This window comes from Anabas testudineus, chromosome 7, assembly GCF_900324465.2.
Source record: "Anabas testudineus chromosome 7, fAnaTes1.2, whole genome shotgun sequence".
In the NCBI taxonomy this organism is placed as follows: domain Eukaryota; kingdom Metazoa; phylum Chordata; class Actinopteri; order Anabantiformes; family Anabantidae; genus Anabas; species Anabas testudineus.
Genome location: NC_046616.1, coordinates 8193212 through 8221189, shown reverse-complemented (window position 1 = coordinate 8221189; position 27978 = coordinate 8193212). Strand labels below are relative to the sequence as shown.

General features: G+C 39.5%; 2 protein-coding genes across 2 annotated transcripts; both read right to left on the bottom strand.

Moving 5' to 3' along the window:
* Positions 1-176: 176 nt before the first annotated feature.
* Positions 177-10381, bottom strand: impdh2 (IMP (inosine 5'-monophosphate) dehydrogenase 2). Its single transcript, XM_026368225.1, has 14 exons — positions 9964-10381; positions 8620-8668; positions 7881-7982; positions 7702-7776; positions 7157-7363; positions 6814-6901; positions 6526-6725; positions 6139-6229; positions 5435-5530; positions 2973-3116; positions 2675-2819; positions 2031-2174; positions 822-905; positions 177-567 (listed from the first exon to the last, which is right to left on the bottom strand). Exons 1-14 carry the CDS (start codon positions 10059-10061, stop codon positions 546-548), a joined length of 1545 nt encoding a protein of 514 aa, XP_026224010.1. The 5' UTR covers positions 10062-10381; the 3' UTR covers positions 177-545.
* Positions 10382-12300: 1919 nt separating this feature from the next.
* arih2 (ariadne homolog 2 (Drosophila)) lies at positions 12301-27506 on the bottom strand. The gene is made up of 15 exons (XM_026368410.1): positions 27354-27506; positions 23753-24276; positions 21917-21984; positions 21532-21604; positions 20986-21127; positions 19543-19664; positions 18961-19070; positions 18061-18178; positions 17781-17831; positions 16517-16538; positions 16172-16323; positions 15583-15726; positions 14984-15052; positions 14652-14777; positions 12301-14003 (listed from the first exon to the last, which is right to left on the bottom strand). The coding sequence occupies exons 2-15, from the start codon at positions 24014-24016 to the stop codon at positions 13932-13934; spliced, it is 1533 nt and encodes a 510-aa protein (XP_026224195.1). The 5' UTR covers positions 24017-24276; positions 27354-27506; the 3' UTR covers positions 12301-13931.
* Between the last annotated feature and the right edge of the window lie 472 nt (positions 27507-27978).

Here is a 27978-nt window from a genome sequence, read left to right as displayed (position 1 = left end):
GTCTTCTTAGGATCTGGTTCTCCACCTAGGTAATATGAGAATCCAGGGATGTGAGCTTCCATCAGTTTAACTGTCTCTACGTTGAATGAACTTTTTGAAGCTTTAGCTGCTAAATCTGTTAAATTAATTAACAATTGATCAGACTATAAAGTACCACAATTAACAGACAACAGCAGTTTGTGAAAAAGATTAGCTTTATTATTGGACTTTTATTTTTCCTTTAAATTGACAGACATTTTATTTTAACACAATATGAAATCGGAGGAATCGATCACACGCATCGCTTGATAAATGCTTATTTCCCTCCTTCACACACATGCACATCCACAGCTAAACTAAACAGACAATGCATAGATGATTCTGGCAGGAAGACTGATGGATCCTTGGAAGATCAGAGTGTGAGAAAACTTTTAAAATACTAATTTCTAGAAGTTATTAGTGTCTGAGTAGAGTAGGAATTTAACAGGCCTGGCAAATAGTGTGTGTTTGCATAATGTGTCTGTTGGAAGGATTCTCCACATGCAGGCTGAACGGCTGGCTTCTTCTCAAAACAGACGCTTCTCGTAACTGTGGGAGACAGAAGGAAAAGATCACACGACTATCCACGATGCTCTGAGGTTTCCTGTTAAGACAGACGCGGCAGTGGGCACAGTGGCAGCACTGAAGAGGAAGTTTAACTGATGGTTTGTGTGGTTGTGATGATAACAAAAGAAACATAAAAGTACATTTAAGACTGAATAAGAAACACGATAAAACAACTATGTTGTATCCTCTTAGTTCAGTGGACCTGTACTGAAAAAACACCTAGGGTGTGTGGTTACCTGTGAAGACTGTGGACTCCACCTTCAAGTTGAGCGGACGTTGTTCTCTTTTCAAATTTCAGATCTCCAGAGTACATCATGGCTCTGCAGGCAAGGAAGAAACACAGTTACACTTGCACAACAACAAAAGGCAAGTAAACAGTACTTTTCAACAAACTACTAACACAGTAACAACACTATCAACCCCCACAGCCATGCTGGTACCGTGTCTAAAAGCTGTAGCAGAGGGAAACCTTCTAGTGGTTTTGTTTAGTTGTTCTCAGAGGTTATTACAGAATACATACATAACTGTTGAGTGTCTTATTAGACAGAGTGTTGTGAAACAAACTAGCGATGAGCAGAAGTTATACTATAGACGATCAAGTTGTAGCCAGTGGATGTACTGCATATTACTTTAGGTTGCATGTATGTGTAGGCTGTTTCTCAGTATTACCACAGTAGGAATAGAGAGTTGGCGTGATGATTCAAAAGGTCTGACAGCTGTGAGGGAGTAGGAGTAATAAGCTTTAACAGTGACATCTGTTCATCTTTGTAGAAACAAATGTGTACGAAGATATCACCAAAGATAAATATCTCCCACGTCTCAAGCCTTCCAGAAAATGTGAGTTCCTTCTTGAATTCTGAATCTGACAACTATTTTGTAACACTCATTTTAAGCCATTTACTACAACAACCTAAACATGACTACTAGAAAGTATCCCTCTGACACATCTCAGCAGACAGTTGTCTTACATTGACTGGAACTGTGCTTCCTATGGTTCAAATCGGAAGAAAACTTATATTCAATATATCTCTGCTTCTAGCTAAGGACCACACTGACCAAGAAATCAACCAGATGACATCATGAACTGAACTGATTTACAGCTAGAAGCAGAGAAACATTTTAATCCAGGGAAATCACTTCGAAGTCTACTACCACTCATGTACATGTTCTCCCCAAGACAACTCTAAGAAGCAAGTTGAAAATCTGTGAGGCCGCCTTTTAAAAATCCAGAAGAAAAGTTTAACGCTTCTGGGCTTTGTTTAAGTCGGTATCCAGGACAGTTACTTTGTTTTAAGCTTGCATAATAAGTGTATACTGCTTTACAATTCCCATCGAGTCGTCTTCAGGAACAGTCCGCTTACTTTTTACTAACCTTTGCAGCCTCTGCAGTACTTTTTATATTTTAATGTGACCTGAGGGCTCAGTAGAAGTGTTTGTGTGTTTACCTGAGCTGTGTGAGGCTCTTGGCTCCAATGTCTTGACAGGAGTGCTGAATACCAGCCAGCAGGTAGGGAATGAACTTATGGATGGAGCCTTTGTCCTGCACTGCTCCTGAAACACCCTGAGCAACTTTAATCTTGTCACTCTCACTGTGAAAGGACAAAAAAAAAAAAACAAGTGAACACACACACACAGAATAACAAGTATCCTGTCTTTTGCTGACATTTAAAGCTACTGCCTGTGAGCTGCCACCTTGTGGCTACAAACATGATTGTTAATGAGAATGAATTAAAGCAGTTAGTTTGAACTCCTCTCCTTCCTATGACTGTTCTGATATTTACTTTAACACCAGTTTAACAGTTTTCATTTACTGCTGTGTAAAATGTGTGCCACCCTGTCCATGTTTAGCAGGCTCATCATTCTTTACCACCACATAGCAGTAATGTTTGAAAACCACTGAAAAGCAAATGAGGAACAACTATTGTCAACTAGAAAAAAACTGGCAAAGAAGAGAAAAGTTTACGACCATGTGTGATGTGAAAAATGAACTGACTTCACCGATGATTATGATCGGTACTTTTCTAAACTGCCGTTAGTAAACTGATCAGTGTGAAACGTGTGATACAGCCTCTGAACTCGGTTTCTGTACCTGAAATATCTGGTCTGGGAGCCCAGGTTTTTGTCCATAGCATCTAGGGAACCCATGCCACGGTATTTCTTCAGCCTGATGCCATCAGAGAAGAAATATTCACCAGGAGCTTCACTAGTAGCAGCCAGAAGAGAGCCCATCATCACTGGGGAGAGAGAGACGTTAGGATTATTGCAGTAATGAAGTACAGCTCTTATAGTCAAAACTTAAATTAAATAGTGTTAAGTTTTGCATCACTGTGTTCTTATTTTAATTCAATGTTTGTACAGCAACTCTGAAACAACCCTTCTATCCATACCTGTGGATGCTCCCAATGCCAGGGCTTTGGCAATGTGCCCAACAGTCTGGATGCCGCCATCAGCAATGACCGGCACACCGAAACGCCGGGCGTACTCTGATACTTTGTACACAGCGGTGGCCTGGGGTCTGCCGCACGCCAGCACTAATGAAGGGGGAGCGAAAAAAGAGGTGAATGATGATAGAAGCACGTGGAGATATATCTGACTTTTTCTTGTACACTCATCTTTCACTGAACAGAGAAAACACATCTCAAGCCTAAAGATTAATGCTGTAATACTAACATACATTTCTATAAGGAACATGGTTCTGATACAGTCTTCTCTTCTAACTTACAATGATTAAAAAATTACTTTTTAACTGAATTTAGAGCATTCAACTGAGTCATGATTGGCATGCATGGTGGAAACCCCCAGGAAGTGATGTTTACATCAAAAAAATATTCACACAGTGAATGAGCAGTCAGCCGGGAACAAGTCCACTTCATGTCTGTTAAAGATGTGAGAATGAGGAAGTTAAACTTGTCAGATCAGCAGAGAAATACCACACCGCACTGTCTCCAAACCCATCTCACATAATATATGGTGCCTCTATTCACCTGACTACAGCTAGTCAAATCATTTCAAATACATCTTTTAAGATTTCAACCAGCAGTCATACACAAAAATCAACCAAATCCCGACCACGGTTTAATTTTACAAAGTGCCACTAAAGAGAAACATCCCAATTCCTTTTTTGAACTACACGAGTGGTTTTGCTTCCTGTGAACTCAGGGCTGTATGGTACTTACCCTAATCGTTCTGCTCAGTGTTAATATTGTGAAGGACTGTCACAGTATCCCCTCGTCAACACGTGATTAAACGCTATGCAGCCCATAGCATGAGCTTGTGCAGACGTGGCACTGCGTGTTTAAATACAGAATGAATAGTGTGTTGACTACTTGGAGGTGAATTAAAGACACTAGAATATGAAACAGCTAATTTTACTTTCATTTATCACTGATGATTAATTAGGATAATTTCAGCCCCAAAGAAAAACTGCCAGGTGAAACACCGCCTGCCGGCTCCCAACCAGCTCAACCACCACTACCACCTCTGCTGAACAGAGACACCATGTGGCTGCCAGCTACATTGTTAGGAATGTGCGTTAAAGAATGAGAGCTGTGGTCTATAGGAGATGATGCTCACAGATGCTGGCCACACAGGGTATGGACTGAAACCAGCCACCATCTGACCAATGGTATCCATAGACAACTAAAGGTGTGTCTCAGTGTGATTAAATCATCCATACCAGAGACCAATAGGTCAGCAAAGTGGGTGGAGGAACATTCATTCTGGATTATTTATTAGTGAAGACAGGGGAACAAGAAAAACCCCAAAACCCCCAAGGCCAGCTCTCAAACAAACCATAACCCACAAACCACCTCTACTACTTCTACTGATGCAAAGCTGTTAACCAATCAAACCAGCAGGCTGTGAAGTGGAGGTTGGGGGCTCACACTGTGATAACTGTGATAGAGGAGCCAAAAGGAGCCAAGAACAGGCCCGAAAGGGTGGGGAAACTTACTGGAGTATCCCGTAACAGTGGTTGGGGTTTTGGGGCTGTGGAGCTTTATTGCTGGTGGTACACTGGGGGGAGCTGGACATGGACTCGTGTACACACACACACACACCATACGAACACAAGGGTGGGAAGTAGGGAGGAGAATTTAATACATAAAAAGAGCAGACAAAGAACAGGGGAAGGAGGAAGACAACAGGATGAAGATGACAGACAAAAATGAAGATAAGAAAATGAAAAGAGCAGCTATTGATTTTAGAGGAATCGAAACACGAAAAGACAAGTAGCACAGACATGCAGGTTCCAAACTTCGTATCTATGCCAGAAGAATCTCAGTAAAATGTGTCACACCATCAAAAATCAAGACGGTTTCTGCACCAAAACAAGTTCGATCCAATTCAACCAGCTGCAGAATTTAACAAACAACTTAATTAGGATCAGACAACAGCTTTTCCAGTCAAAGTCCCAAATCAGATCGTGATCAAATAACAGAAATGTCAGGCTACGCACTGAAGCCCACGCACACGTAGCTTGTGTTCTACCAGCAAGACGTACAAAGGTAATCAGGCAGGAGAGGCTCACAGGACACTGATGAGCTATTAAAGAAGAGACTAAATCATTCTTGATTACTTAAAATGCTCGTTTCTACGCTACAACACATTTTTCTGCCAACGCCGCTTTTGTGTTGTCAAACTAATACAAATTGTGTTGTCTGATCCAGGCAACAAGATCAGTAAAGCAAACTGGAAATTTAGCATCACCAAAGCTAAGTAAAAAAAACCATAACCTGCACATAATTCCACTAACATTTTCATCCAGCCTCTCATTGGCTGCTGGATGCTTTCTGCTTGGGAGCAGTTAGTGACGTTGGTGGAGTTTTTAGCTCGCAAGTCGATCACTCACCTTCCTGTGTGATGCAGATGGAACCGCTGCCCATTCCAACTCTCAGTGCATCCACTCCTGCATCGATCAGGTTTTTAGCCTGAGCTGCTGTCACCACTGCAGAAGACAGAAACTATTAGGGCTGCACAATGACAACAGCATAGCTGTAAAGTAGTGTTACCTATAATCACTGCAGCAATTCACACAGCTGACGTCTCTGCAGACACACTCAATAACAAAAATCAAACACGTGCTTCCCTCATCAGAGCTGCAAACCAGCGATAAGGTAACAACATTTTTCTAGTCTGAAAAACTAAATTAGCAGCGCATGTCACCCAGACTCATTACAAATACTGGAATACACGAGCACAGCCAAAGACAAAGCAAGTTGCTGAGAGACGACAAAATTAATAAAATGACAACATGGCTCTATGCTGACATTTGGGTTTTGTTGCACTGGTTCTTTATCTAATCTGAACCGAGCACTTTTTTTGCTTATATAAGAGTACTTTCAATCGTTACATTAATCGCTTAACTTATTAAAGTTACAAAAATAATGAATCAAATTCATAGATCTATATGTTAAAAATTAGTTTTGAGTGGCAGCATAAGTAACATTCATCCTGAAAGAAATGTCTGCGCCAAATGTGCTCAGTATACACAGCCAAAATAAGATGATGATAAGAAACTCTATACATAGCATCAGTATTTTGACTAGTAGTTACCATTGCCTCCGATGACCTGCAGGTTGGGGTACTTCTCTTTGATATATTTAATCATGTTGATCTGGAAGATTGAGTTTCCCTGAGACGAGTCCTGGAGGTAGAGAAGGAACACACAACATCACTAGCTACAAAACATCATTACTTTAAATTTGTTCACTTCACAGCCTGAGTCCAGGAAAATCAAAGCAGTCTGCACACCATTAAATTTACTTCCACTGTTGAGAAATCAAGGCTTTCACAGACCACATGGATATTTACTTAGAAAATCTCATCCCATTAAAACACTCAGTAGGAGGGAATCTAACAATTTACTGGGTCTGATCCCCACCAGCAGACCCAGTACTAACTACTTACTAAGACTAAAAACTGTACTGAAGTCCTACTTACCAGTACGACCACATCCACCCCACTCTGCACCAGCAGGTCCAGTCGGTACTTGTCGTCGTTGTGGGTGCCGATGGCAGCGCCACAAAGCAGCTGTTTACGGGAATCTTTAGAGGCCAGGGGGAAGTCTCTGTTCTTTTTCAAGTCTGTGCGGGCGATGATGGCCACCAGGGATCCCTCTTCATTCACTATGGGCAGTTTACCTGCAGGAAACCAGACAGGTTAAACACGTACATGTTTCTTGCTTAACTTATAGAAATTTATGAGAAATAGATTTAACATTCTCTTCACCTTTCTTACTCCTCTGGAGGATTTCATTGGCTTCTTTCAATGTCACTCCTGCAGGAGCGACCACTAGGTCTTCTCGTTTTGTCATCACCTGATGTGAACAACAGAGAGAAACTAAAGTCAGTGTCTAAACCAAATGGAGACCGGTTCCAAAAATGTGAAAACTAGTGTTTGTGAGGTGTCAAGTTCACTAAGAAGTAGTGTTTTAACAATAAAAAACAGATCTATGAATCCACTGAAGGACACCTCTGAACAGGTATCAAGCTTCTAAGGCTGAGATTCTAACTATTCATCTCAATGTGTGAGATAGGCTTTACATAACCGGGGGTATCTAAACTGCACCCACCTCGCTGAGTGGCAGGTCGTGGTCCTCTGGCTTTAGGAAGTCGATGTCTCTGGAAGAGATGATGCCCACCAGCTTGCCGCCCATTTTACCATTGTCTGTGATGGGGATGCCGCAGAAGCCGTGGCGAGCCTTGGCTTGGAAGACATCTCGTACGCGCTCATTGGGGCTCATCACCACAGGATCTGTGATGAAGCCCTGCTCATAACGCTGGAGGGAGGAGGGACGGAAGGAAGACGGTGAAGATAAAGGGGGTTGGGACAAAGGAGAATAAAAGGGGGCAACGAGAAGCAGCAGTGGTGTAGAGCAAAGAGAAATATCTGACTACACTCTACAGCAACACAGCAAAGGATGCAAAACTAAAACAGCAGCAAGACGAGAACAAAGGAGAAAGTAAGGTAAGATAAAGACTGAGGGTTGAAGATTTAAAAAAACAAAAAGGAGAAATAAAGATAGAATAGAGAAAGAGAAGATAATAAATGAGGAAAAAAAAGAAATGAAGAAGTAACAGAAATCAAATCTGTACCAACAGTTGTATGCTTCAGTACCTTGACTTTGCGAACTTCATTGGCCTGAAACTCTGGAGTGCAGTTGTGGTGGATAAAGCCGATGCCCCCCGTTAGCTGCATGGAGACAATACATCACAGTCTGTGAGCGAGCATCATGGTGCGTGAATGAGACAAACAGCAAGAAAGAAAGCAACCCTGTGTTTGTGTGTCACACTCACTGCCATAGCGATGGCCATGTTGGCTTCTGTGACTGTGTCCATGGGAGAGGAGACAAAGGGAGTTTTCATAGTGATCTGTTTGGTGAGTGCTGATGTCAGGTCCTGGGTAGAAGACAAACAGGAGCAGTTAGTGCAGTCTTAGGCTTTTATGCTTCCTTCACTGAAGACGTGTGACAATAGGAAAAGAACAGGTGTTTAGGATACTGCTAAGACAAGTGGAAAAAGATCTACAGCCAGAAAGTCAGACTGTTTAAATATATCATTTGTTTACAGCATTAGAAAAATTTTTATCTCACTAGTAAAATGTATCATGCAATAATAATAATAAATATGTTATACTATGCGATATAGTTTCCAAGAGAAGATGTTAGTCAACTTCTATTGAATGAAGTGATCCAATCGTGTACAGATTTGTAATTATGTCTACTTGTGCTACTGTTACAATACAGATTAACATTTACCATTATCCGATCCATGCCACTGTGGCACCTGTTTGCAAAGGTCAGACAGTCTTGTTTTTAAAGTGAAAATACCTGAATCACCTAGACACTCTGGGCAGACGTAATGTACTGCAAGGGTTTAGGGCAGCACTGTGAGCCTAATCCAGGGAATATTTGTGACGGGAGGCACACAGCTGATAATCCTCACTCTCACCTCATGTGCTCCCATCATCCTAGAGTCCGATTAGTTTAATACCACAGAGTTTGTGTGTATGTAAATAAATAGTTTTTTTTCTCACCACTTGATCCGCTGTGAAGTCGATGTAGCCCGGCAGAATCAGAAAATCACTGGAGTTAGAAAGGGGAAAGAAAAAAAGAGTTTAGGACAGCAAAAAGTAAAAAATAAAGGAAAGATAAAGCCTATTTAATTTCTAATCTGTAACCTTAATAAAAAAAAACACACAAAAATGAATTTAAGGAAAAAAAAAGGGACTTAAACTACTGTGAGCACAAATAACACGTATTTCTCAGTAATCGTCAGAGAGATTCATGTTACAGTACTAGTGCATGTCTCGAATGTTTCTGCAGGGATTTTTTTAAATGCACATCTTAGAAGCGGCAGTGAGGCCTGTACGTAAGTGACACCAGAAAGAAACAGCACGAGCCAGCATGCGACATGTTTGACATACATTTAACTTCTACTTTAAGTTAATACAGTCACCAGCTCACAAACTGATAAATAATGGAATAAAACGAAAGGTTCTTTACTCCCAAAATAGCACTGAAACATTGTCAACTACAATAACAAATAACTTTAGTGATTTATCAGTTAATAAATAACAGTAATTCTTACTTTATATAAACACAAGAGCTAACCTGCTTTCCTTTATTTCATCATTCTTCTCAATACTCAAATATTGATTAGACTATGAAGCAATATTTGGACCTGCAATGGTACGAATGCTGATTTTCTCCCCTCAACAACAGCAACAACAGAGTACATCATATTACTATTTGTGCTTTGTTCTAAATATAGGCAGGGCTCACACAGTCCAGCTGAACAACACATGTGAGCCTGATCCTAAATTTGGGAGCAGTGAATGTACAGAACGAATTTGATTTCAAGTGGTGGTAATTTATATTACACCCCTGTTTTAAAATGAGTTTGCTCCATTATCACAAACTATTATCCAGGTGGTAATGTAAACACAGCTGAGCTCTAACAAAGCAAATTAAGTTTTAACTACAGTGGCTTATTATAAACTATAATAATAATTAATTGAACATTTAGATAACAGTTGAATAACTTCTGATATCCACGTGGGATTCATTAAAGGGACACTTCTTTGACTTTAAACATGAGGTTTACGTTAGTTTACTGTGAAAACAGCATAATCTCAATGGGAAGCTTTGTAATGTTTGAAGAAATAACACCGGTCAAGTCTGTTACCGTGAATTAAATCAGTACGGATCATTTGAACCAGTTTATCATTATGACATTAATAGTGTTAATGACAGCACCGGTAAAGGTTTAAAACTGTGGTACTGGGATTTTGTTAGCACACTGGACCTTCGCTCTATTCGTGGCCGTGTTTGGACCGGTTGTCCCGGCCACGGCAGTGGGAATGACCGTGTGTCTTTACTTGTATGTGAGACCGTCTCCCCCGTTGAACAGCTGCTGCCCCGTCAGCCCGTCGTCGGGGACGTAGCCGGTCTGTCCGCTGATCAGGTAGTCCGCCATGACTACAGATACTAGCCCTCACCAGTCCTCTGTGGAGTCTGAACTAGAAAGTAAATCAGCGACTAGAAACACGCACAGGCCCCAGGAGCCACAACTTAGTTCCAGCCGACTCCTTCTGGGTCAGTTCACCGTCCAACACGCCGCTCAGCAGCCGAGGTGATTGCTGTTGTTTGAGGAAGCTGCGTGTCTGTCGCCGGTAACGGAGCAGAGTCTGTCGGTACCGAGGGTCTACCAGTCCGGGTCCAGGCCTTTCGTGCTCATGCTCTTTCTGCGGTGCCCTCCAACACGTGCGGTACTCGTTTGACAGCGTTTCCGACACCGACGTCACATCCGGGCGCCCCGCCCCCCTCACTTTAACCAATCACTGATGTTTCAGGTAAATAAAAATATAAAATATATAAAAAATGATATGACTATTTTATACCGGAAAACGACTTTACTAATCACACAGGTGATAAAAACGATGCAGGAAATGATAATAGTGTTTTGTATTCGTTTCCGAAGTAGACACAAACAAAAGATGGCGGCCCCTTGGTAACCTTGATGGGTAGGTACCAACATGAGGGGACAGGTGGAAAATGTTTCTATTGTGCAGCAGGGAAATTGTTTTTTCTTTTTTCTTCCAGGCAGTTAAATGGCTTTTTGTTTACTCGATATCATTTGCTTCTGCTTAATAAATTTGTACCAATAAATTGCAATAAATTGATTGTTTTGTTTGAGCAACAATCAAAAACCCAAGCATGTTGATTTTACTCACAAAAAACTGAAATGCTACCAAATATTCAGAATTGACAAGTTAGTGATTTCTCAGCATTAGTAGTTGAATTATATCATATATCAACAATGAATTCAACTGACTAATCAGACAATCATTTAAGCTCATCTTCCTGGTTGGTTTCTAGGAGGAAATAATTAAATTCTCAGTCCCCCAGTGAAAGGTTAATTAAGTGATTAACTATGAAAGTGAACTGCACAATGTTCTGCATTTTAGATATACACTCATTTTTACAGATTTATACAGATTATTATTAATCTAAATCTTAAAATATGTTGGATTATTATTTTAGGTTTTCTCCTATTACTTTGAACTTTATTTTGTAGAATATGCTTCTTGGCTGGCTATGTCGAGCTGTCGACCTAATACCATCAAATCACATTCATGTATACTGTGCTATTATTTTATGTTTGTTATTTGCTTAAACATAGAGGATGTTACTGCAGTGATTACAGCAGGTCATGGATCTTGCCACCATGATATCTATCTGACCTCCTTTATTAGTTTGCAGCTATAAATATAGTGAATTTCCAAAAGATACCTCCTGCAGTTGGGCTGATATTTTGGAAGAGACTGGTTAATCTCACAGATGTCGGAAATGCACATTTGATCTGAACTCACACTACTTCAAAACACTTGAGGGTGCAATCCTCTCCAGGTTGCATGTCACATAAACGGTGAAACTGGGTCACATAAGGTCAAATACAGTAGAGCAGCAGAGCAGTTAATATTATCTTGGCACACTATTACATATTTAGCTATATTAGGCTTTAGCAGACACAGTGTGTCCTGTATGAAATATGTTGCCAATCTGATAATGTCAAAGGTGGCCTGCGTTTCTGCAGCATGTGTCAACACTGCACAATGAGGACAATCTTGCATTCACTTACACCTTTCTTTTGTGGAGAACACTTTTTGAGTAGTTCCATATTACCTATTTATGACAGATGCAGGGTGTGAACTTCCTTGAGTGCATATTTACCTTCTTCTATCATTAACATTTGTAACACAAATATAAGAAACCCTAATACTAATACCTGAAGTCCCAACATTAACAATGAGTGACACATTGCGTATGTATGTTAGAGGACTGGAATGTATTATTAACATTTTCATATCAAATTATTCTATCAGGAATATATAATTATAAAATAGTAGCATGTATCTATAATTTCTCCCCAACATCATACAGCAACAACTAAAAAAGGTGAAGCGTTGAATCATCGTTCAAAATGACAATATGGTTGCATTTTTATCTCCAGAGGTTTGTAGATTGTTCTACAGAAATCAGTATTCAGGTAGTTTTTAGTGTTACATAATCCTCCTGTTGGGGTTTTACAAAATATTTCCCCACAAGGATTACTAAATCAGTTCTTCCAGTAACGTTTTTCTCAGCCTGAACTGAAATGCATTCTGTTTATGTGTATGTGTGTGTGTAATGAACACTCAAGAAACAGGGTTCGGTTTTAAAAACTCTCTCAGTAACTATTTCTGTATTAATGTACAACCGTTGAAAATTACAGCATTTTTTTTTTTTTTTTTTGTATTTTTTCTTTTTTTCCCCTTTTTTTGTTTTTTAAACGATCAACAGCCATTTTCCAGAAGACAAGTGAGAACAATGTGAGCAGGAATAAAAGATAATAAAGAGCAAAACAAAGTGTGGGGATGAATGTAAAGAAAGAAGTGCGCACGAGATGGGGGAAGGAGACAAATTAACAGTTAATGTTTATTTTCTGCAGCGGAGTGTTTGGAGTTATGAGTGTGACTGTGCATGCTATGTCAGTGGGTGGTGTAGCATGAGTCACTGAGGTTACACTTGCTTCTTCAAAACAACTTTTTCATCTGATCAGTGGAGGTGATAATGTTATGGAAGAGGTCAGGCTCACACTTAGTTGCATCTAAAATTGCTAGACACAAACCAGTATGTGAGTGTAAAGAGACAAGAAGGGAACAAAGTAATTCAGTAGTTCTACTTAACACCTAATGACCTAATAGCAGCTATTTGCTGGCAGTAGTGGCTGGAGCACCTCCTGGTTTGGCACTAAATCAAACAAACAAAGGTGAAAGGTGTGCTTATTGTGAAACAGTGGTAACAAAATCTAAAAAAGTAGTCATCTAAACACACATTTATTGTATTCTTTAATATTGTGTACATGATCATGCATCATATGTAGGAAAATACTGTCTCTTGAGGAGTATGTGGGACTGTGAGGTCACCATTTTCCACAGCAAACACACCGTATTTGCATCTCTAGCAAAATATTTAAAACGTGCCATCAAACATCTCCACTGAGAACGGCTGGATGTCAAGTCGCACCTGTCCTGATGATAATAAAGTTTGTTCAAAACAGTACCAGGGCAGTGGCAGTGACACATTTTATGTAGAATTATTTCTATAAGCCTCTTGCAGCTCTTGAGAGGAAACAAAATGAACATGTGTGAAGGTTCTGAATTGCAACTTGCATTTCTTCAGACAAATCAATTAAGTGCTACAGGAACCAGTTACTAGCAAGTGTCTGCTGGTCATTACAGTCCATGTAAAACCACTAAATCCAGATCCACAATCAGCACCATCCCCTTAAAGGGAAGAAAAAACAACTTCCACATTTTTCTCATCTGCTTAACAACGGTTTCTCCATCCTTAGAGGTTTAATTTCTTCTAGTGCTTTTTTCTCTAAAGATTATTCCAGAATCACAAAAATAATGTTGGAGCATAACAGCTCTGACTCTTTCCACTGTTTTCAACAGGGAGTATAACGAAACGTCAAAATTTGACCTTTATGATCAGATCAAAAAAACTGCCACATGTGTAACCACGGTGAATGTGATACTGTGAAGCCAAAAATGTGTAAATGAGGTGAGAATGAGAAGAGGAAGGGCAGATACAATCGTGCCATTCTGTGACCCTGCAGCATTCTGGGACTGAGAGGAAGGAAAGACAGAAAGAAAGAGGCAAATGAGGAATCAGTATGACTGCACCAAAGGATAATCATGAAGGAAGCAAGAATAGGAAACTAGGAGTAAGGAGGAAGATGCTGCAAAGCAGTATGTTGTAACGACGTTAAAATATACTGCTTTGCAGTTGTGACAGAGCTTCAGGTGTCGTGGAAATCCTTCAGCAGCGTGCGTCGCCTCTGTTCAGCAATGTGCATCTGATTCTCCAAATCCTGTGAAAAATTTAGAACTGTTAAACTGCAAGTCTAATGATATTCTGTGTTTTGTTTGTGAACAAATCATGAAAAGACCAAAGACCCAAATGAGTGGACTATGACAAATATTGCCTGTTTATCCCAAGTGTGAGGCAAATCCAGAAAGTCCAAAAAAAAAAAAAAAACACAAACATGTTCACACTTTTGTGCTGGGTGACACATTTTGTCATAACCAAAAACACAAAGTGCAGTTAATTTTCGCTCAGTCCCATGTGTACCATAAATACTAGAGAACTAGGAAAAATTGTGCACTAATTACTACAGTTAGAGAACCATCTGCTAAAATGTATTAAGTATTATAAAGTATTTATCTTATAAAAATCTGACAGATTAGTTTGGACCATTCACATACACATTGTTTGCTCAGGAAAAACCCAGTTGCCTTGACCAGATGGTATGTAAACAGCGTTACAACATAGAAATACTCTGCCAGGAAAACCTAGGTTATTTAACCAACATAGTAAATTATACATAAAAAAAACAAAAAAAAAACACACCATGTCATCATCTGTGCTCATCAGTCAGTTCAGCTCCCTCTCCTCTTATACCTCCCTTCCCTCCTACTTACAACTACTCCTCTTATAATCATAGATTATCCTCTCTTACCCCTCTGTCACTTGCGCTGAGCTCTCCCTCGCCTCCCACCACTCCTCTCTCATAGCTGTCGGCCCGCTCCACCTTCCACGACAGGTTTTCTATCTCTGCTTCCAGCTGGGCCTGCTGGTACTCAAACTGCAGAGAGAGACAGATATATTTTAAATATAATTCACTTTCAACACCACTGAGAAAAACAAAGATGATTAAAGACACAATTAAGATTAATGAGCCAAGACTTAAAATAAACTCTGTAGGGAGAGAGTTGCGTGGAGGGTTTGGAAGAAATAGTGATATGGTTGCATTATCATATGTTCTGCAATAAATAATAGTTTGCTTCTTACCAGTTTCTTGCGTGGGCCGGACTCCATGTAGTAGGCATAGGGGTACGTATACTGCAGTGTGTAGCGACACTGGAAACAAGAACACAGTTTGGAAAATGTCAGACTGTGACAAAATAAAAATACAAAAAAAATTAAAATTATTTTTATTCTGACACATCACTGTTATAAATCTCCTAGAGACTAAGTGTTAAACCTCAAAAACAAGAATATCATATTCAATTAGGAAAGAGAAGGTGAATCAGATGATGTGTTTTTCCCATAACATTTCACTAGAATGTGACAGCTGATAAAAACGTTTTTTTTTTCCAGTGATCATAAACTTTGACTCTGAATACTCTCTGTTAGCAGTTTGTCATCAAGCTAACTGCTCTTATTCTTTCAGGTTTGACAGAAATAAAGTTTTTCAATTGAATTTGAACACACATTTCATTTGTGTCGTCAGAACAGGGAGTTTATAGGTTTATTTTGTGGAATGTTTACATAACAACCCCATGGTTTAATATTATGAATATCCTCTGCACATCTTCCTGCATTTACCCATCATTTTGTTACTAACTCAGCAAGTAAACACAAACAGTCACAGTTTAGTGTACAGGTACCTTAGCCAGTAGCTTTGCAGCATTATGCAGGTACTGCCAGTCAATCCAGGTTCCCAGGTTGTTCATCACTCTCTCCTGGATCTTCTCCTGGATCCTCTGGTACGTCTGAGCCTCCAACTGCAGAGACTTGTTGTGATTCTCCCACTGGTTGGATATCGGAAAAAAAAAAAAAATCAGAAAGAAGCACAGAACAAATATTTATTCTGTACCGAGATATTGGATAAAAGTTGTGTATTGGATCGAGATGCAAACACCTGAACCCTAACTGAAATGTTGATGTTTTGTCTCATATTCATCTTTGGATGTTAAACCCAAAAGTTTTCAGTCTAGAGCAAAAGTAGAAATAAAAGAAATTGTCTTCACTGTTCCAATACTTTTGGAGGGCGGTGTTTATGTCAACTTCCTTCTAGTTTGAGTTTGAGTTTGACTACATTTGGTCTGATCTTAGCTTTTGATTATAAAACAAATTGAAGTGAGTAGTAAGGTGGAGCCAGAACAGATATTTGACATTTGTGTTTTTGGTTTTACTGCCATTTATTTCATGTATTTATTTACACAAAATATAACCAAAAGCTGAAAAAAATCTTACCCTCTCAAAGTAGAAGAGGTATTTCTTAAGGGCTTCTCTGGCCTGAGCCTGCTGGCTCTGGTTGACTATATCAGGGTTTTCCTTGTAGCGGCTGCACTCGTAGTATTCACTGCCATGAGTTTTCCAGTCACCAAGACACATCCAGCAGAAATCTGTCAGGAGATTAAACTCTAGTACTTACTTAAAATTATTTTGAACAATTATACCACAGCCTCATTAAAGACTCATTCTAACCAAGTGTGATCTTTCACTTGGAATTTCTGGGAAGTTTACTCATTCTTGTCTTGACTTGGCAGTTGATACTCCACTAGATCAGGAACAGAACGTGTGAAACAAATTACTTACCGTGTTTGCACTTGGAGCATTGCTGAAACAAAGATATGGGGGACATAAATTAGTGAACCATCCTGTCACAGTAATGTCACACTCACTGCAATGAATAAAACTATTTTGTGGTCAACTTGCTGAGCTTATTGCTCAGCAAAGACTGTAAATCATTATGAAGAAAAAAGATGCAGACACTAGATCAGATCAATCATCAGTCGAAAATATCTTTATATACACATTTAATTCAACTTTGAAGCTAGTGACAGCTTGACAATAGGAAATATGAATCATAATGTTCGTTTTAACACTATAGTAATACAAAGAATGTATTAATAACATATGAATTTTATTACTATATTGACCTCTTGCAATATAATTATAATAAAATCAGCAACAAAGACATCCGCTGCAAGTCTCACATTTTTCTAGCTTCAGTATCTCATAGTAAAATTCATTATATGGCTGGAAACAGCAGCGTTTTTCATAGTGACAGCGTTGACGTCCTGTTTCCTCACCTGCACACAGTTCAATGCAGACATAGAAACTAAGCTAGCGCTGTCACTCCTTCATTTAAGAAAACTAGAATACATGGGTGACGTTTAGGAAACATACACAACAACTCAGCATGTTAGTAAACAGTGAAAACACAAAACCAAAAATTAGTGAAAAGGAGGAAGAGTCCTTGTGGTTCTCAACTCAGAATCTGCTGGAAGGATGGCCAACATCACTCCAGAAGCTACTTTGACTAAAAGACATAAAACAAACCCTGACGTTTGTCACTAGACACCACTAGACTGGCTTCTGAACAGTTTCTGACATTGTCTTTGAATGGCACAACCAAGGCCTGGACTGAAACCCCATTTAACATCTGCGGAAAGACCTAAAGATGGATGGCAGAGCTAGAGAAGATCAGCCTGGTGTAAGAAGGTTGTAGAGACTAACCCGAATGCTGTCAAATGGGCTTCAACAAAGTGCTCTGGGGGTCTGTGTACTTTTGTAAATAAGACATTTTAGTTTTCAACTTTAAATAAACATGCAAAAATTGTATTATTCATTTCTCGAACCATGACAATTTTAATCAGTTAAATCAGTAAGTAGACACATTAAGCTAAAAGGAAGAAAGTGAAGAAGGAATCAGAATATGTGAATGTAGTGACTGTAATCTACCCAGAAATGATTTAACCAAGTGTTAAACTATTAAATTTCACGAGTTCTCAGAATTGGACAATATTTTTAGCATTTCCTGTGTTCTAGGAATGTGCGATTGTCAGGTCTGACTCACCATGTGATTGCACCCTCCATTCTTCTCAATGCAGATATTGCACTTAGGACACTAGAAAAGAAACAACGTTTAACTTCCCATTTCTAGCTTTACTGTACAATTACAATCAAATCAGAGTAAGATTACTATATCAGATACTGTGTATTTTGCTGTGTTTATAAACAGTGGAATTTCCTATAGCGATATGAGTGTACAAAATTAAACTGTAAAAGTATATTGTAGTGCACAGTGGTTAGAGTAACTATGTGCATGTGTGTATTACTGGGCACACTTTGCATACATCTTTAGTGTGTGCGCTGATGTAGTTAGCTGTCTCTGAGTCGTCTGCACATTTGGTCAGCCATTTCCGGATTGTTGCACAGTCAGTGGGCGCGTGGTACATCTGGCGGCATTTAAAACTAAGACAGAGAATAGGATAAGTTATGAAAATACAAATAGTTACTACTACAAATATTTTGCTCCGATTTGGGCTACAAAGCCATCTCTAGACTTTACAGGGCCCTTAAGAAGCAAGTCAGGGTATATTAAACAAAAATGGGAAAGCCGAATATAACATATACTGTTTTAGTATATGTATATATTTAGGACCAATGTTTTGTATTGGGAAATGAGTAAATTACAAAGGATATTTTGGCTTTATAGAGGGAGTATAGTTGGATCAACCTTTTGAGTTTCTTCATTTCACCTGCCTACTAACCTCACCTCACTAAAACCTACATACTGTTGGAGAAAATGTGGCAGCCTGGTTGATAACCACTACCACCTGTACTGATCATGCCTAGTAATGACCACAATCTGCCACCACAAACATTTAGCCAAGAAATTCTATACAATTAGAAAACACTTTATTTAAAAGCTACCGTACATGTTATAAATTTTATAATGAAAATGATAACTTTTTCCATGGCAAATTTAGGAAAGTCTGTAAACTGCATTTACATCATTACTCCTCTATTTTCCCCAGAGAGACTGCTAATTTTCTTCCCTTTTCCTCTCATTTTCAAATTAAGACTACAGGACAACCATGTTCCCAGGTGTGTCTGGAAAATAAGTCTGTATCTACACAAAAAAGTCATTTCCTACTAAAAAACTATTGCAGAAAATCCAACATATTGTAATTTACTATAAATGTTTGACTGTGTAGCTCTTTTTTTATTTGCATGCTGTGTGTGTGTCATACCAGAAGACTTCACTGCAGCGACTACACTGCACCCTGCGTGCCCGAGGCTCCTGCACCTTGATAACAATGGGACAGTCTGCACCTGGACACAACTGCAATTGGAAGTGACTCTGTAGATCAGAGAGAGACAAAGATTACACATAAAGAATGTCAAAATGGACTAATGTTTTGTCATTGTCAATCCTCAGATAGTAATGAGCTTCTTCAAATCAACTTTAGCAGTGAGTTTTCACACCACACCACTCATCATTTAAATTACAATAAATTTAATTTGTAATTTAATTGAAATAAAAGATCCTGTAAGAAAACATGGTCTAGTTTGAGATCTCATACTTTGCATATTTATGTATATATGTCTATGGAAACCCAGATGGCAAGGCAGACAGTGAAGCAAATGAGCAAGAGGATTTAGATTTAATCCTTTATGAAGGAGATTCACTTGTTGAAAGAAACATATAAAGGTTTACTAAACTTTTCTGTTTTTCGCCCTTGCTCCACAAATGGCTCTGATGTCTCATCTGCTACACATGCAGACCATGACACAACATCCGAGTATACGAGTGCACAGACACACACACACACCTCAACATAGTCTCTGAAGAGGTAGCGTCTGTATTTGTCCTTCAGCTCCTCTCCTGGCAGCAGTGGCAGGACAAAATCTTCTGGCATCTGCAGGGAACAGTCCTGAGCCATACACGATATACCTGAACACACACACACAAACAAAAAAACAAAACATAAAAAACACATATTGACTACATACACATATATGACACATATTGTACTGCCCCAGACAGACTAGTTTACTAATGTACAAAGATGGTATATCCATTTTCTTAAATTCATCTGTAAACATCGGTTTTCTGTTGGTTTGGTCTGTTGTTGTTTCAATTGGTCGTGAAATTTAATTTGATCCGCACCAAAGTCATAAATATATTTAAAAAAAACAACAACATGTCTAAGTTGATAAACAAGTCATAATCTTTCATGACTTTCTTGAACACGCCATTAAAACATACAAAGTGATGGTGAAAAACTAAGTGAAACAATGGGCCTCTGATGCCCCAAAAGCCAACTGGACTCAGGTGTTAGCAAACCTGGAATCCAATGAATGACATGAGAATTGAAGTGGTTTAGAGCTACCTTGACTTATAAAAAAAACACCCAAACAATGTCAGTGTGCTATTTGTGACTTTGGTGAAGATCCTTGCCAGAAAACCAAGAAATTCCAAATAGTTCACTTACTTTTTCTTGCAACTGTATGTGGTTTAAGGGGGCTGGTTTGAAATGTTGCACTGACCTAGAAACTGGGGTTATCACTCATCATAAACGGGCCCTTCATCCCAACACAGAAATACTTATCTGACTCACAAGGACTTGATTACTTTATCAGATACTGTTAGAGAGCAGCACAGGGACACACACTGGTTTACAGCAGACACACGCAAACATAAAACCACTTGTGATCCCACACTCTCTTGACTACAGGACAGAGAGTCTGCTAAACTGTATGCACATACACACACAGTATACACTACAAAAATTAATACTGTTCTGTGAACATCCCGACACATCCATCTGCTCTCTTGCTGACACAAGCACTCTCTTCCACAGACACACACTAATAATCATAAGGCTGTTGTAGAAGCACGCCTGCCTAGTAATTTTTACACCAGATGGGAGTTTTCAAAACCTCATATTACACCTCCCTTATTCTTAAAGTCACAAGCCACACATACAAAAACATGTAAACATGTACAGACAAATATGGTGCACATGCAGCTAAGACTGTATTATTAAGTTATTAAAACAAACACCAATCTAAAAACTCTTCTGGTCTGGCAGGGAAGCAGGGGAAAAAAAAAAAAAAAAAAAAGAGGCTGAAACCGATGACATCTTGAGCAGACACACACACACAAACACAGACGGATGTACAGTTACACTTGCAAGCTCAGATCAAACAACTCGCCCACTACAACACCAGCTTTGATGATACACAGATGCAAACAATCACACAATACTCACCCACTCCCATGCCATCTTTGACCAGTACTGTGCAGTGCTGTTCCCAGCATGCTTTGCAGAACGAGTGCTGACAGGGCAATGCCAGCAAGGAGTCTCTCCGTACGACCTGTAGACACACCCCACACTGGAGGGACTGAGAGGCCTATAACACAAACACATAAATCAGGTAAGCACCAACAAACTCACACACTGCACTAGAAAACTCAATCTACATACAGACCCCTGGATGTCACATGTAAAATGGAATAATACCATCAATCAAATAAAAAGGTCAATGACATCTGTATTAAGGAAACTGCTGGGTATAATTTACAGCTCAGCTCCTGTATTATACATCACCTGATGTACCATCCAATATTGCATGTATGGCAAATACCACATGTGTACCTCATCATCACAATTGTGTGTATGCCTAAATGATGATGTGAGGGGCATTAAAATAAAAGTGAGCAATGTCTAAATAACAAAAGGCTGCCACCTTAACAGAGGGATGCAACCAGCAATAATACATATCCCATGTCTGAAAAGAGCTTTGTTGTTACTCACAGTGACGGATCTGCAGGTGCTGCTGGGCTGGACCAGAGCGTCCGACAACAGCAGAGATGAGTTGGACTTATATCTATGGGGAACATGGACAGAACCATCTTATGAAGATTAGTGACAGAAAAATTCCAACTCCAGCACAGAATGATAAGAGGTCAGAAGACATAAGATGAAAAAATGAATGAGAAATAACCAAACAATGAGAACCACAGAAAAAAATGTACTCAAATGTGAAAAGTCTCACAGAGAGACAGAAAAGAATAAAGATAGTGTAGAAATAGAAAACTGCAAAAAGGATATGAAGGGATGGTGAATAAGGAAGAATGGAAGAGCTGATGAAAAGGAAACACTGAGGACAGGCAGACACACAAAAATAGAGAGGACATACCTGTCCAGTATTTGTGAAACCTGCCAGTGAAAATGCACCAGGATCAGTTTTGCTACTGCTGGTAAAACCTGAGAGAGAGAGAAAGACAAATCAGAGGCAGAGAAATCACTAAAATGTTACCTATTTGATACTGAATTCAAAGCAAAATAAATAAAAAATAGATGCTGCTTCAATAACCTAATAGTGAGTGACCTAAATGTCATGTAATCTGTAGTGATACAAGGCTCTCATATCCTGTTTTACTGTAATAGATATAAAGTGGGCATTGCAGCATAAACTACATACCCTCTAAGTAAGTAAAATATCAACAAAGTGGAACAAACCAGTAGAACTAAGAACAAATGTTCCAACAATTGATTATTTCACAAAAAGAAAATGTACCAATAGTAATAAAATAAATGTTAATAAACATTAACTTAATGAAGAAACAACCGTTTCTCTGCTCAGTTCTGCAGGGAAGAAGACTGTAGTTATGCTGAGCAGCTCACAGGTGTGATTATGTGCAACTGTAAGTGTGAACAAGGTGTTTTGCAAACAGCATGCACACTCAGCAAAGTTAGCTGAAATAAACAGAAAAAAAAAACAATGCTCATTGTGAAGCATGAAAGGCCATATTTAATATGATGTAAGCCGCCTCCTTCAGCCCCAGCGTGAGGATGTATGAATATTCATGTGTGCACTCAGAACAATGAAAACTGTCATACTAAGATTCTGATTAGCTTGCTGCAAGTGTGTACTCGGTGCAACTATATCAGGCTGATAATTAAATAAAACCATAACATCAACCAAAGTTTTCAGCCAGGTGTTCAGATTCTGATTTATCACACTATATCATCAACAAGGTGTCCGATCTGTCCCAAATTCATTGTACATGAAAAATAATCATCTTGTGCTACAGGAAGAACAAAGAATCCTGCAACAGATGGTCTGGCCCTCACAGAACTCTGATCCCAACAACACTGAGCTGGTCTGGGATTATATGAACAAACAAAAGACAGCGAGACAGCTTAAATCCACAGAGGGACTCTGACACATCTTCCAAAATGATTGGAATAACCTACCTATCAAGTACCTTGAAAAACTGGTGCTGTTTATAAGGTAAAGAATGGTCACACTAAATAATTGAGGACTTTTTTCCTGTTTGCTATACTTTATGACAATCATTGATTAAATAAATACATTAATGTTATTAGTTTTAAATATATCCTCACTCATTATCAGTTCCTTTACACTGTACATTACACATAGAGATGGTAGATAGAACAATCATTTATTGTAATACTAATTTGATGTAGTTCATTGTCATTTAACAATTCTAAAAGCAATCATCAGGATTCCTAGTTTATTAATAAGTGGACTTGTGTTACTTTGAATACTCACAAAGTGAGAGACCTGTCTTATTGCTGGGATACACTTCTATTTGGTATTAAAAAAAATTTGATTCTGAGTAGTGCTTACAGCACTGACTGTAAGACACTTAGGAAATTGACATAAATGTCTCAGAAATTACCAGAATAATGGAGTCAACATCCAGGCAAAATTGACTAGAGAAAATTGTTTTCTTCTTCAATCAAGGTTATAGTAGCATTTGCCTTTCAGAAACACATAAGAATCAGCAGACACAACCTGACTAAAAGCACATGAACAAAATGCGATGATGGCACTTTACAGTTCATCCAGCTTTCAAGACATTTTATCTGCACCTTGTTCTTGCTCAGTTTACTTTGAGATCTTGTCATTGAAAATACTATAATAAGAATATTTCATTTAATTCACAGACATCTGACACTATTATAATAAAAAAAAAAAAAAAAAGAAAGATCCTGCTACACTCACCTTCAGTGCAGCAGCCACAGTGTTAACCTCCTCCGTCAACATAATCTGACTCTCTTTATAGGTCATACATGTGAACTGGTACTCCTCTGGGTCAAAGGAGTCTGCGCTCTGTTGTTCTACATCACTGGCTACGCCCTCATAGTAGGCTGCAATATCTCCTGGGTCCTCCTCCTCTCCGCCATCATCCTCATCCTCCTCTTCAGAGTTCACCCCGAAGTCTTCCTCGTTGCTGTCCGAAGCCTGGCTGTTCATGTCCACAGACATCCAGTCGATTGAATCAATTACCCAGACAGGTAGACAGCTCGCCTACCTGTTGGATCCTAGTGATCTGATTGGCTGAAATGGCTTTTTTGAAGCTCCACCTCCGTGTTTATCGCAGTCCCCTCCTGTCCACCTGCTTGTGCCACTGCTCTCTCTCCTGTCTGTCTGTCTGAGGCGCAGAACAAGCGCGCTCAGCAGCAGCGGAAGAAGCAGAAGAAGTCACACTCCCCGTCACTCATTTGGAAAGCTGGTTACAGTGTGATCTGACGCAAGAAAAAAAAAACAGACTGATTAGTATGGAAGAATGGAAAAAAGGGAAGAAAGACACAAAAATAATCAAAGCAGCATGATCTGAATGGCATAAATGGGTAAAAAAAAATAAAAGGAGCAAAAAATAAAATGTAAAAGAGAAAAAAGCAAATGTCAGTTGACGTTTTCTGAGTATTCCTACAAGTTTTCCTGAACCTTGTTCTTGGAACTGTATATATGAGCCACTAGAAACCAGAGCCCAATTGAATTCACATGAGGAACATGACCAGGCCAGCAGCAGTACATCTAGTTGCTTACACAATAAATAAAAAACCACATCAGATAGCATGAATGCCAAGCTAACTGATGACAGATAAGGACAACACTGTATTTTCAAAGATCTGAGGTGAAAATGCATCGACGGAACAGAACTCCAGTATTTCATGAATCACAACTGGCTGTCTTCAATTCTACTCAAAGCAAATGTCTAAGGACATAGTTAACTAAATTAGTTAGTTTTGTGCGGGAGGGAGAGGGAATCTCCAAATTACCAACAGGATGTGGGAAAGTACTAATATGACAAAGAAAGTCACAACATCTGTGTCTGACAAGAAGTGCAGTAACACTCAAGTGAATGGGATCTTCTGAGGATGAGGATACTTAGTTTTCACACAACTAAAGGTCAAATACATATATAATAATAAAATATTTCTTACAGTTCAAACTACAAAGTACTACAGTTCATTGTGTCTTAGTAATTAGTAACATTGACAGGTTTATATGTGACCCAACTAAACATTTGGAAGCACTCTAAAGGAACATGTGTTAAGATTATTTAGTAGAAGACAGAACTAAAATAAATGTGCTCTTGCTGATTAAAGTCACTCAGAACAACAGCTGACATTTCAGACTTAAGAGGGTGTTTAAAGACAAGATCTCTCCAGCATTTCAGGTTTTATTTTATGTCAAAGAAGATGTTATATTTCAAACAATGTAGTAGTAAACTTCACTTAAAACCAAACCTTCTTCACTGACCCATGTCTCATAACAAAAATGTCAGTCAAGTTTCAAGCAGGGCTAATGTTTGCCTTATTAAAAAGGCAAATAGAAATTCCAACAGGTAGCCCAGAGTCTGCTTTTTTATTTCCCCACAAATAATCTAATCTACTCCTGAAAACAAATTGGCTAGTGGTGTTCAGAAATCACCAGCTGCTGAAAACATTTGCTTCCTGTTCTCCCCACAGATTACAGGCTTCAACATAAACAACAAAAATTACCATGCAGTTGAATGTGTAATAATTTTGTAATAGATGTCAGAATCTAATATATTACACAAAAAATTTAATGACTGTCTTAATCACTGATTATTCTGTTTATCCATGTTAAGCATAATGTATTTGCATAACATACTGTAGTGTGTCTGTACTGCTGTCTCAACTTTCTCTACTTAACAGCTAACCAATTTGTTATAGAAAATAACCAAACATATTCCAAACCAAGCTGCTGGAACATACTCTAAATAGTAAAAGTAGCTCTTGAATATATTTTATTCACGAGACAGTGTAAGGAATTAAACTACCAAAGGCAGCTCAACATACCCCACTTACTGGGTGTTTCCTGTGCTATAATAAATTAACATGCTTCGCTTTATTTTTATTCCTAAGGATTCATTGTTACTGCCCAAGATGTGTGAGTAGGCAGCAATAACATATTAGGATCAGGTCAAACTCGAGTCAGGTTAACCTTCAAAACACAGCTGGTTAGTGGTAAGATGAAGAAAGGTTAAGATTATATTAATCTGATTACACTTTCCCTTTAACCTGCCCCCAGGACTTGGGTTCAAATGCTAACCCTTCTCTCTCTGGGTTTGTCTTTTTATGCTGTTCTACTTCAGCTCCCTGCATTCGCTTGCAGATCTGTATTGAACTTCAAATCAGCTCTTGCTCACACATCATGTATGTTTTGATCCTAAAATATCACCAATCTGCCGAACACTTCAGGATGCAAGGCATGGGTTTAGGCTTAATGTCACAATTTAATGGATTATCTGAAGCTTTAGCTTTGAGGACGAGAGAGACGCAAACCAAAACAGTTTCCTTTCTAAAGTTCAAAACTGATGGTGGAAAGTACATTTTCTGGAATTACTGTGCAGCATGCCACATTAGAAGTCATTGTCATGTGTGGCTTCAAATGTGCAGAGTTTAGATAGTTTGTGTTTTCTCCTTGGCAAACGTGCCCCCTTACCACAAGTTAAACAAACATAACTTTGAATGGGAACTAACTCTGAAGGTGATAACCACGACACCACAGAGGCCCCCAGCAGACTTATCCAAGCATGTGATTTATAAACGCTATGGTCAACAGACACCGGATCAAAGCCATTTGCTGGCACCGGGGTTAAAATGTGACTTTGCACATATCCACCTGGATACAAACAAGGTTAGCCGGGCAAGCCTGCCAGCCGGTCCCGGTGCCAGCGCAGCGACAGACGAATGCTCGCCGGCTAAAAATAGGCAGAAAAGTGGGTGACACACATCTTGCTAGGCTAATGTATCACAGCGACTCAGCACAGGGTTGACAGCACGTCTTGGGGGGGGATGGGAAGTAAGGTGTTGAAGGGCGATATCAAGCAGCGCTAAAGCCAGCTTGGCTGTCGCTGGACATCGGCGTTTCGCTCCGATTTCAGAGCAGAAACTGGAAACAGCGGCGGAGCGAAACGCACAGCACGGCTGGCTAATTCACCGTTAGCCGGATTAGCTCCCGGGCTAACGTCCGGGCGGTTGGCTACGGCAGCGAAGTAACGGCGCGTCCGACGGACGAGCCGGACGAGCAGAACTGTTCGGTGTGTTCGGAATAAAGTTGCGGAAGTTGTCAAGAAAAAGTTAGTTTTGTCCTCTAAGAAGAAATCACGACACGAGAGGCAGCTCCGTTAGCCACCTCCTTCTCGCTCCCTCCCGCTGCGCCCCCGCCTCTCACCCACTCTAGTCCGGGGATTACGATGTAAACAAGGCCCTGTGGAGCTCGAGAGTAAACACACACATTAAAACACCCGCTGCGCTAATGTCCCCGTGTTAAAGTCGGTGGGGTTTACCTCTCAGAACAGCGTCAGGTCGACCCGCAGTGACAGCCAGAAGTGGTTTATGTGTGAGGAAACTCAAAGGGCGATTTACACTGAGCTCGCCTGGCTGCTCGGCGGAAGATAGACGGTCACAGAGGTGCTTAGCGCCGACGTCACGTCCGCGTCCGCGTCCTCCTCTCGCTTCTCTTCCAGGAAAGATGCGGCGGCTTTAACTCCACCTGCAGCTGCACATTAATAATACAGCTGCATTACACGTCGTGTTTACCTTATACAACCACACATCTGTATTGTTCATGTACATTTAAAGGATTTATCTTCAGTAAGTTGCAGGGTTCAATGTTCCTTCACACATACGCACCCAGAGATAGAAGGCTAGAAACCCACTACTTTATTATAGAGGTAGGTCGTTTCCTAAAAAAGTACCCTACAAGTAGAAGTACTGACTCAGTCTAGTCAAGTGCCTCATAAATAAGTTTCCTGCAAAAGGAGAAAACTACTTCAGAAACATGTTGGGAGATACACACCATTGGAATTAAAGTTTTCCCCAAAAGAACAAAAAGGCTATTAATTGTGGATTGATTTCAAATTTGTTCTGCCTACTGCAACCAAACTTTTCAAGGTGGAAAACCTTTTATTA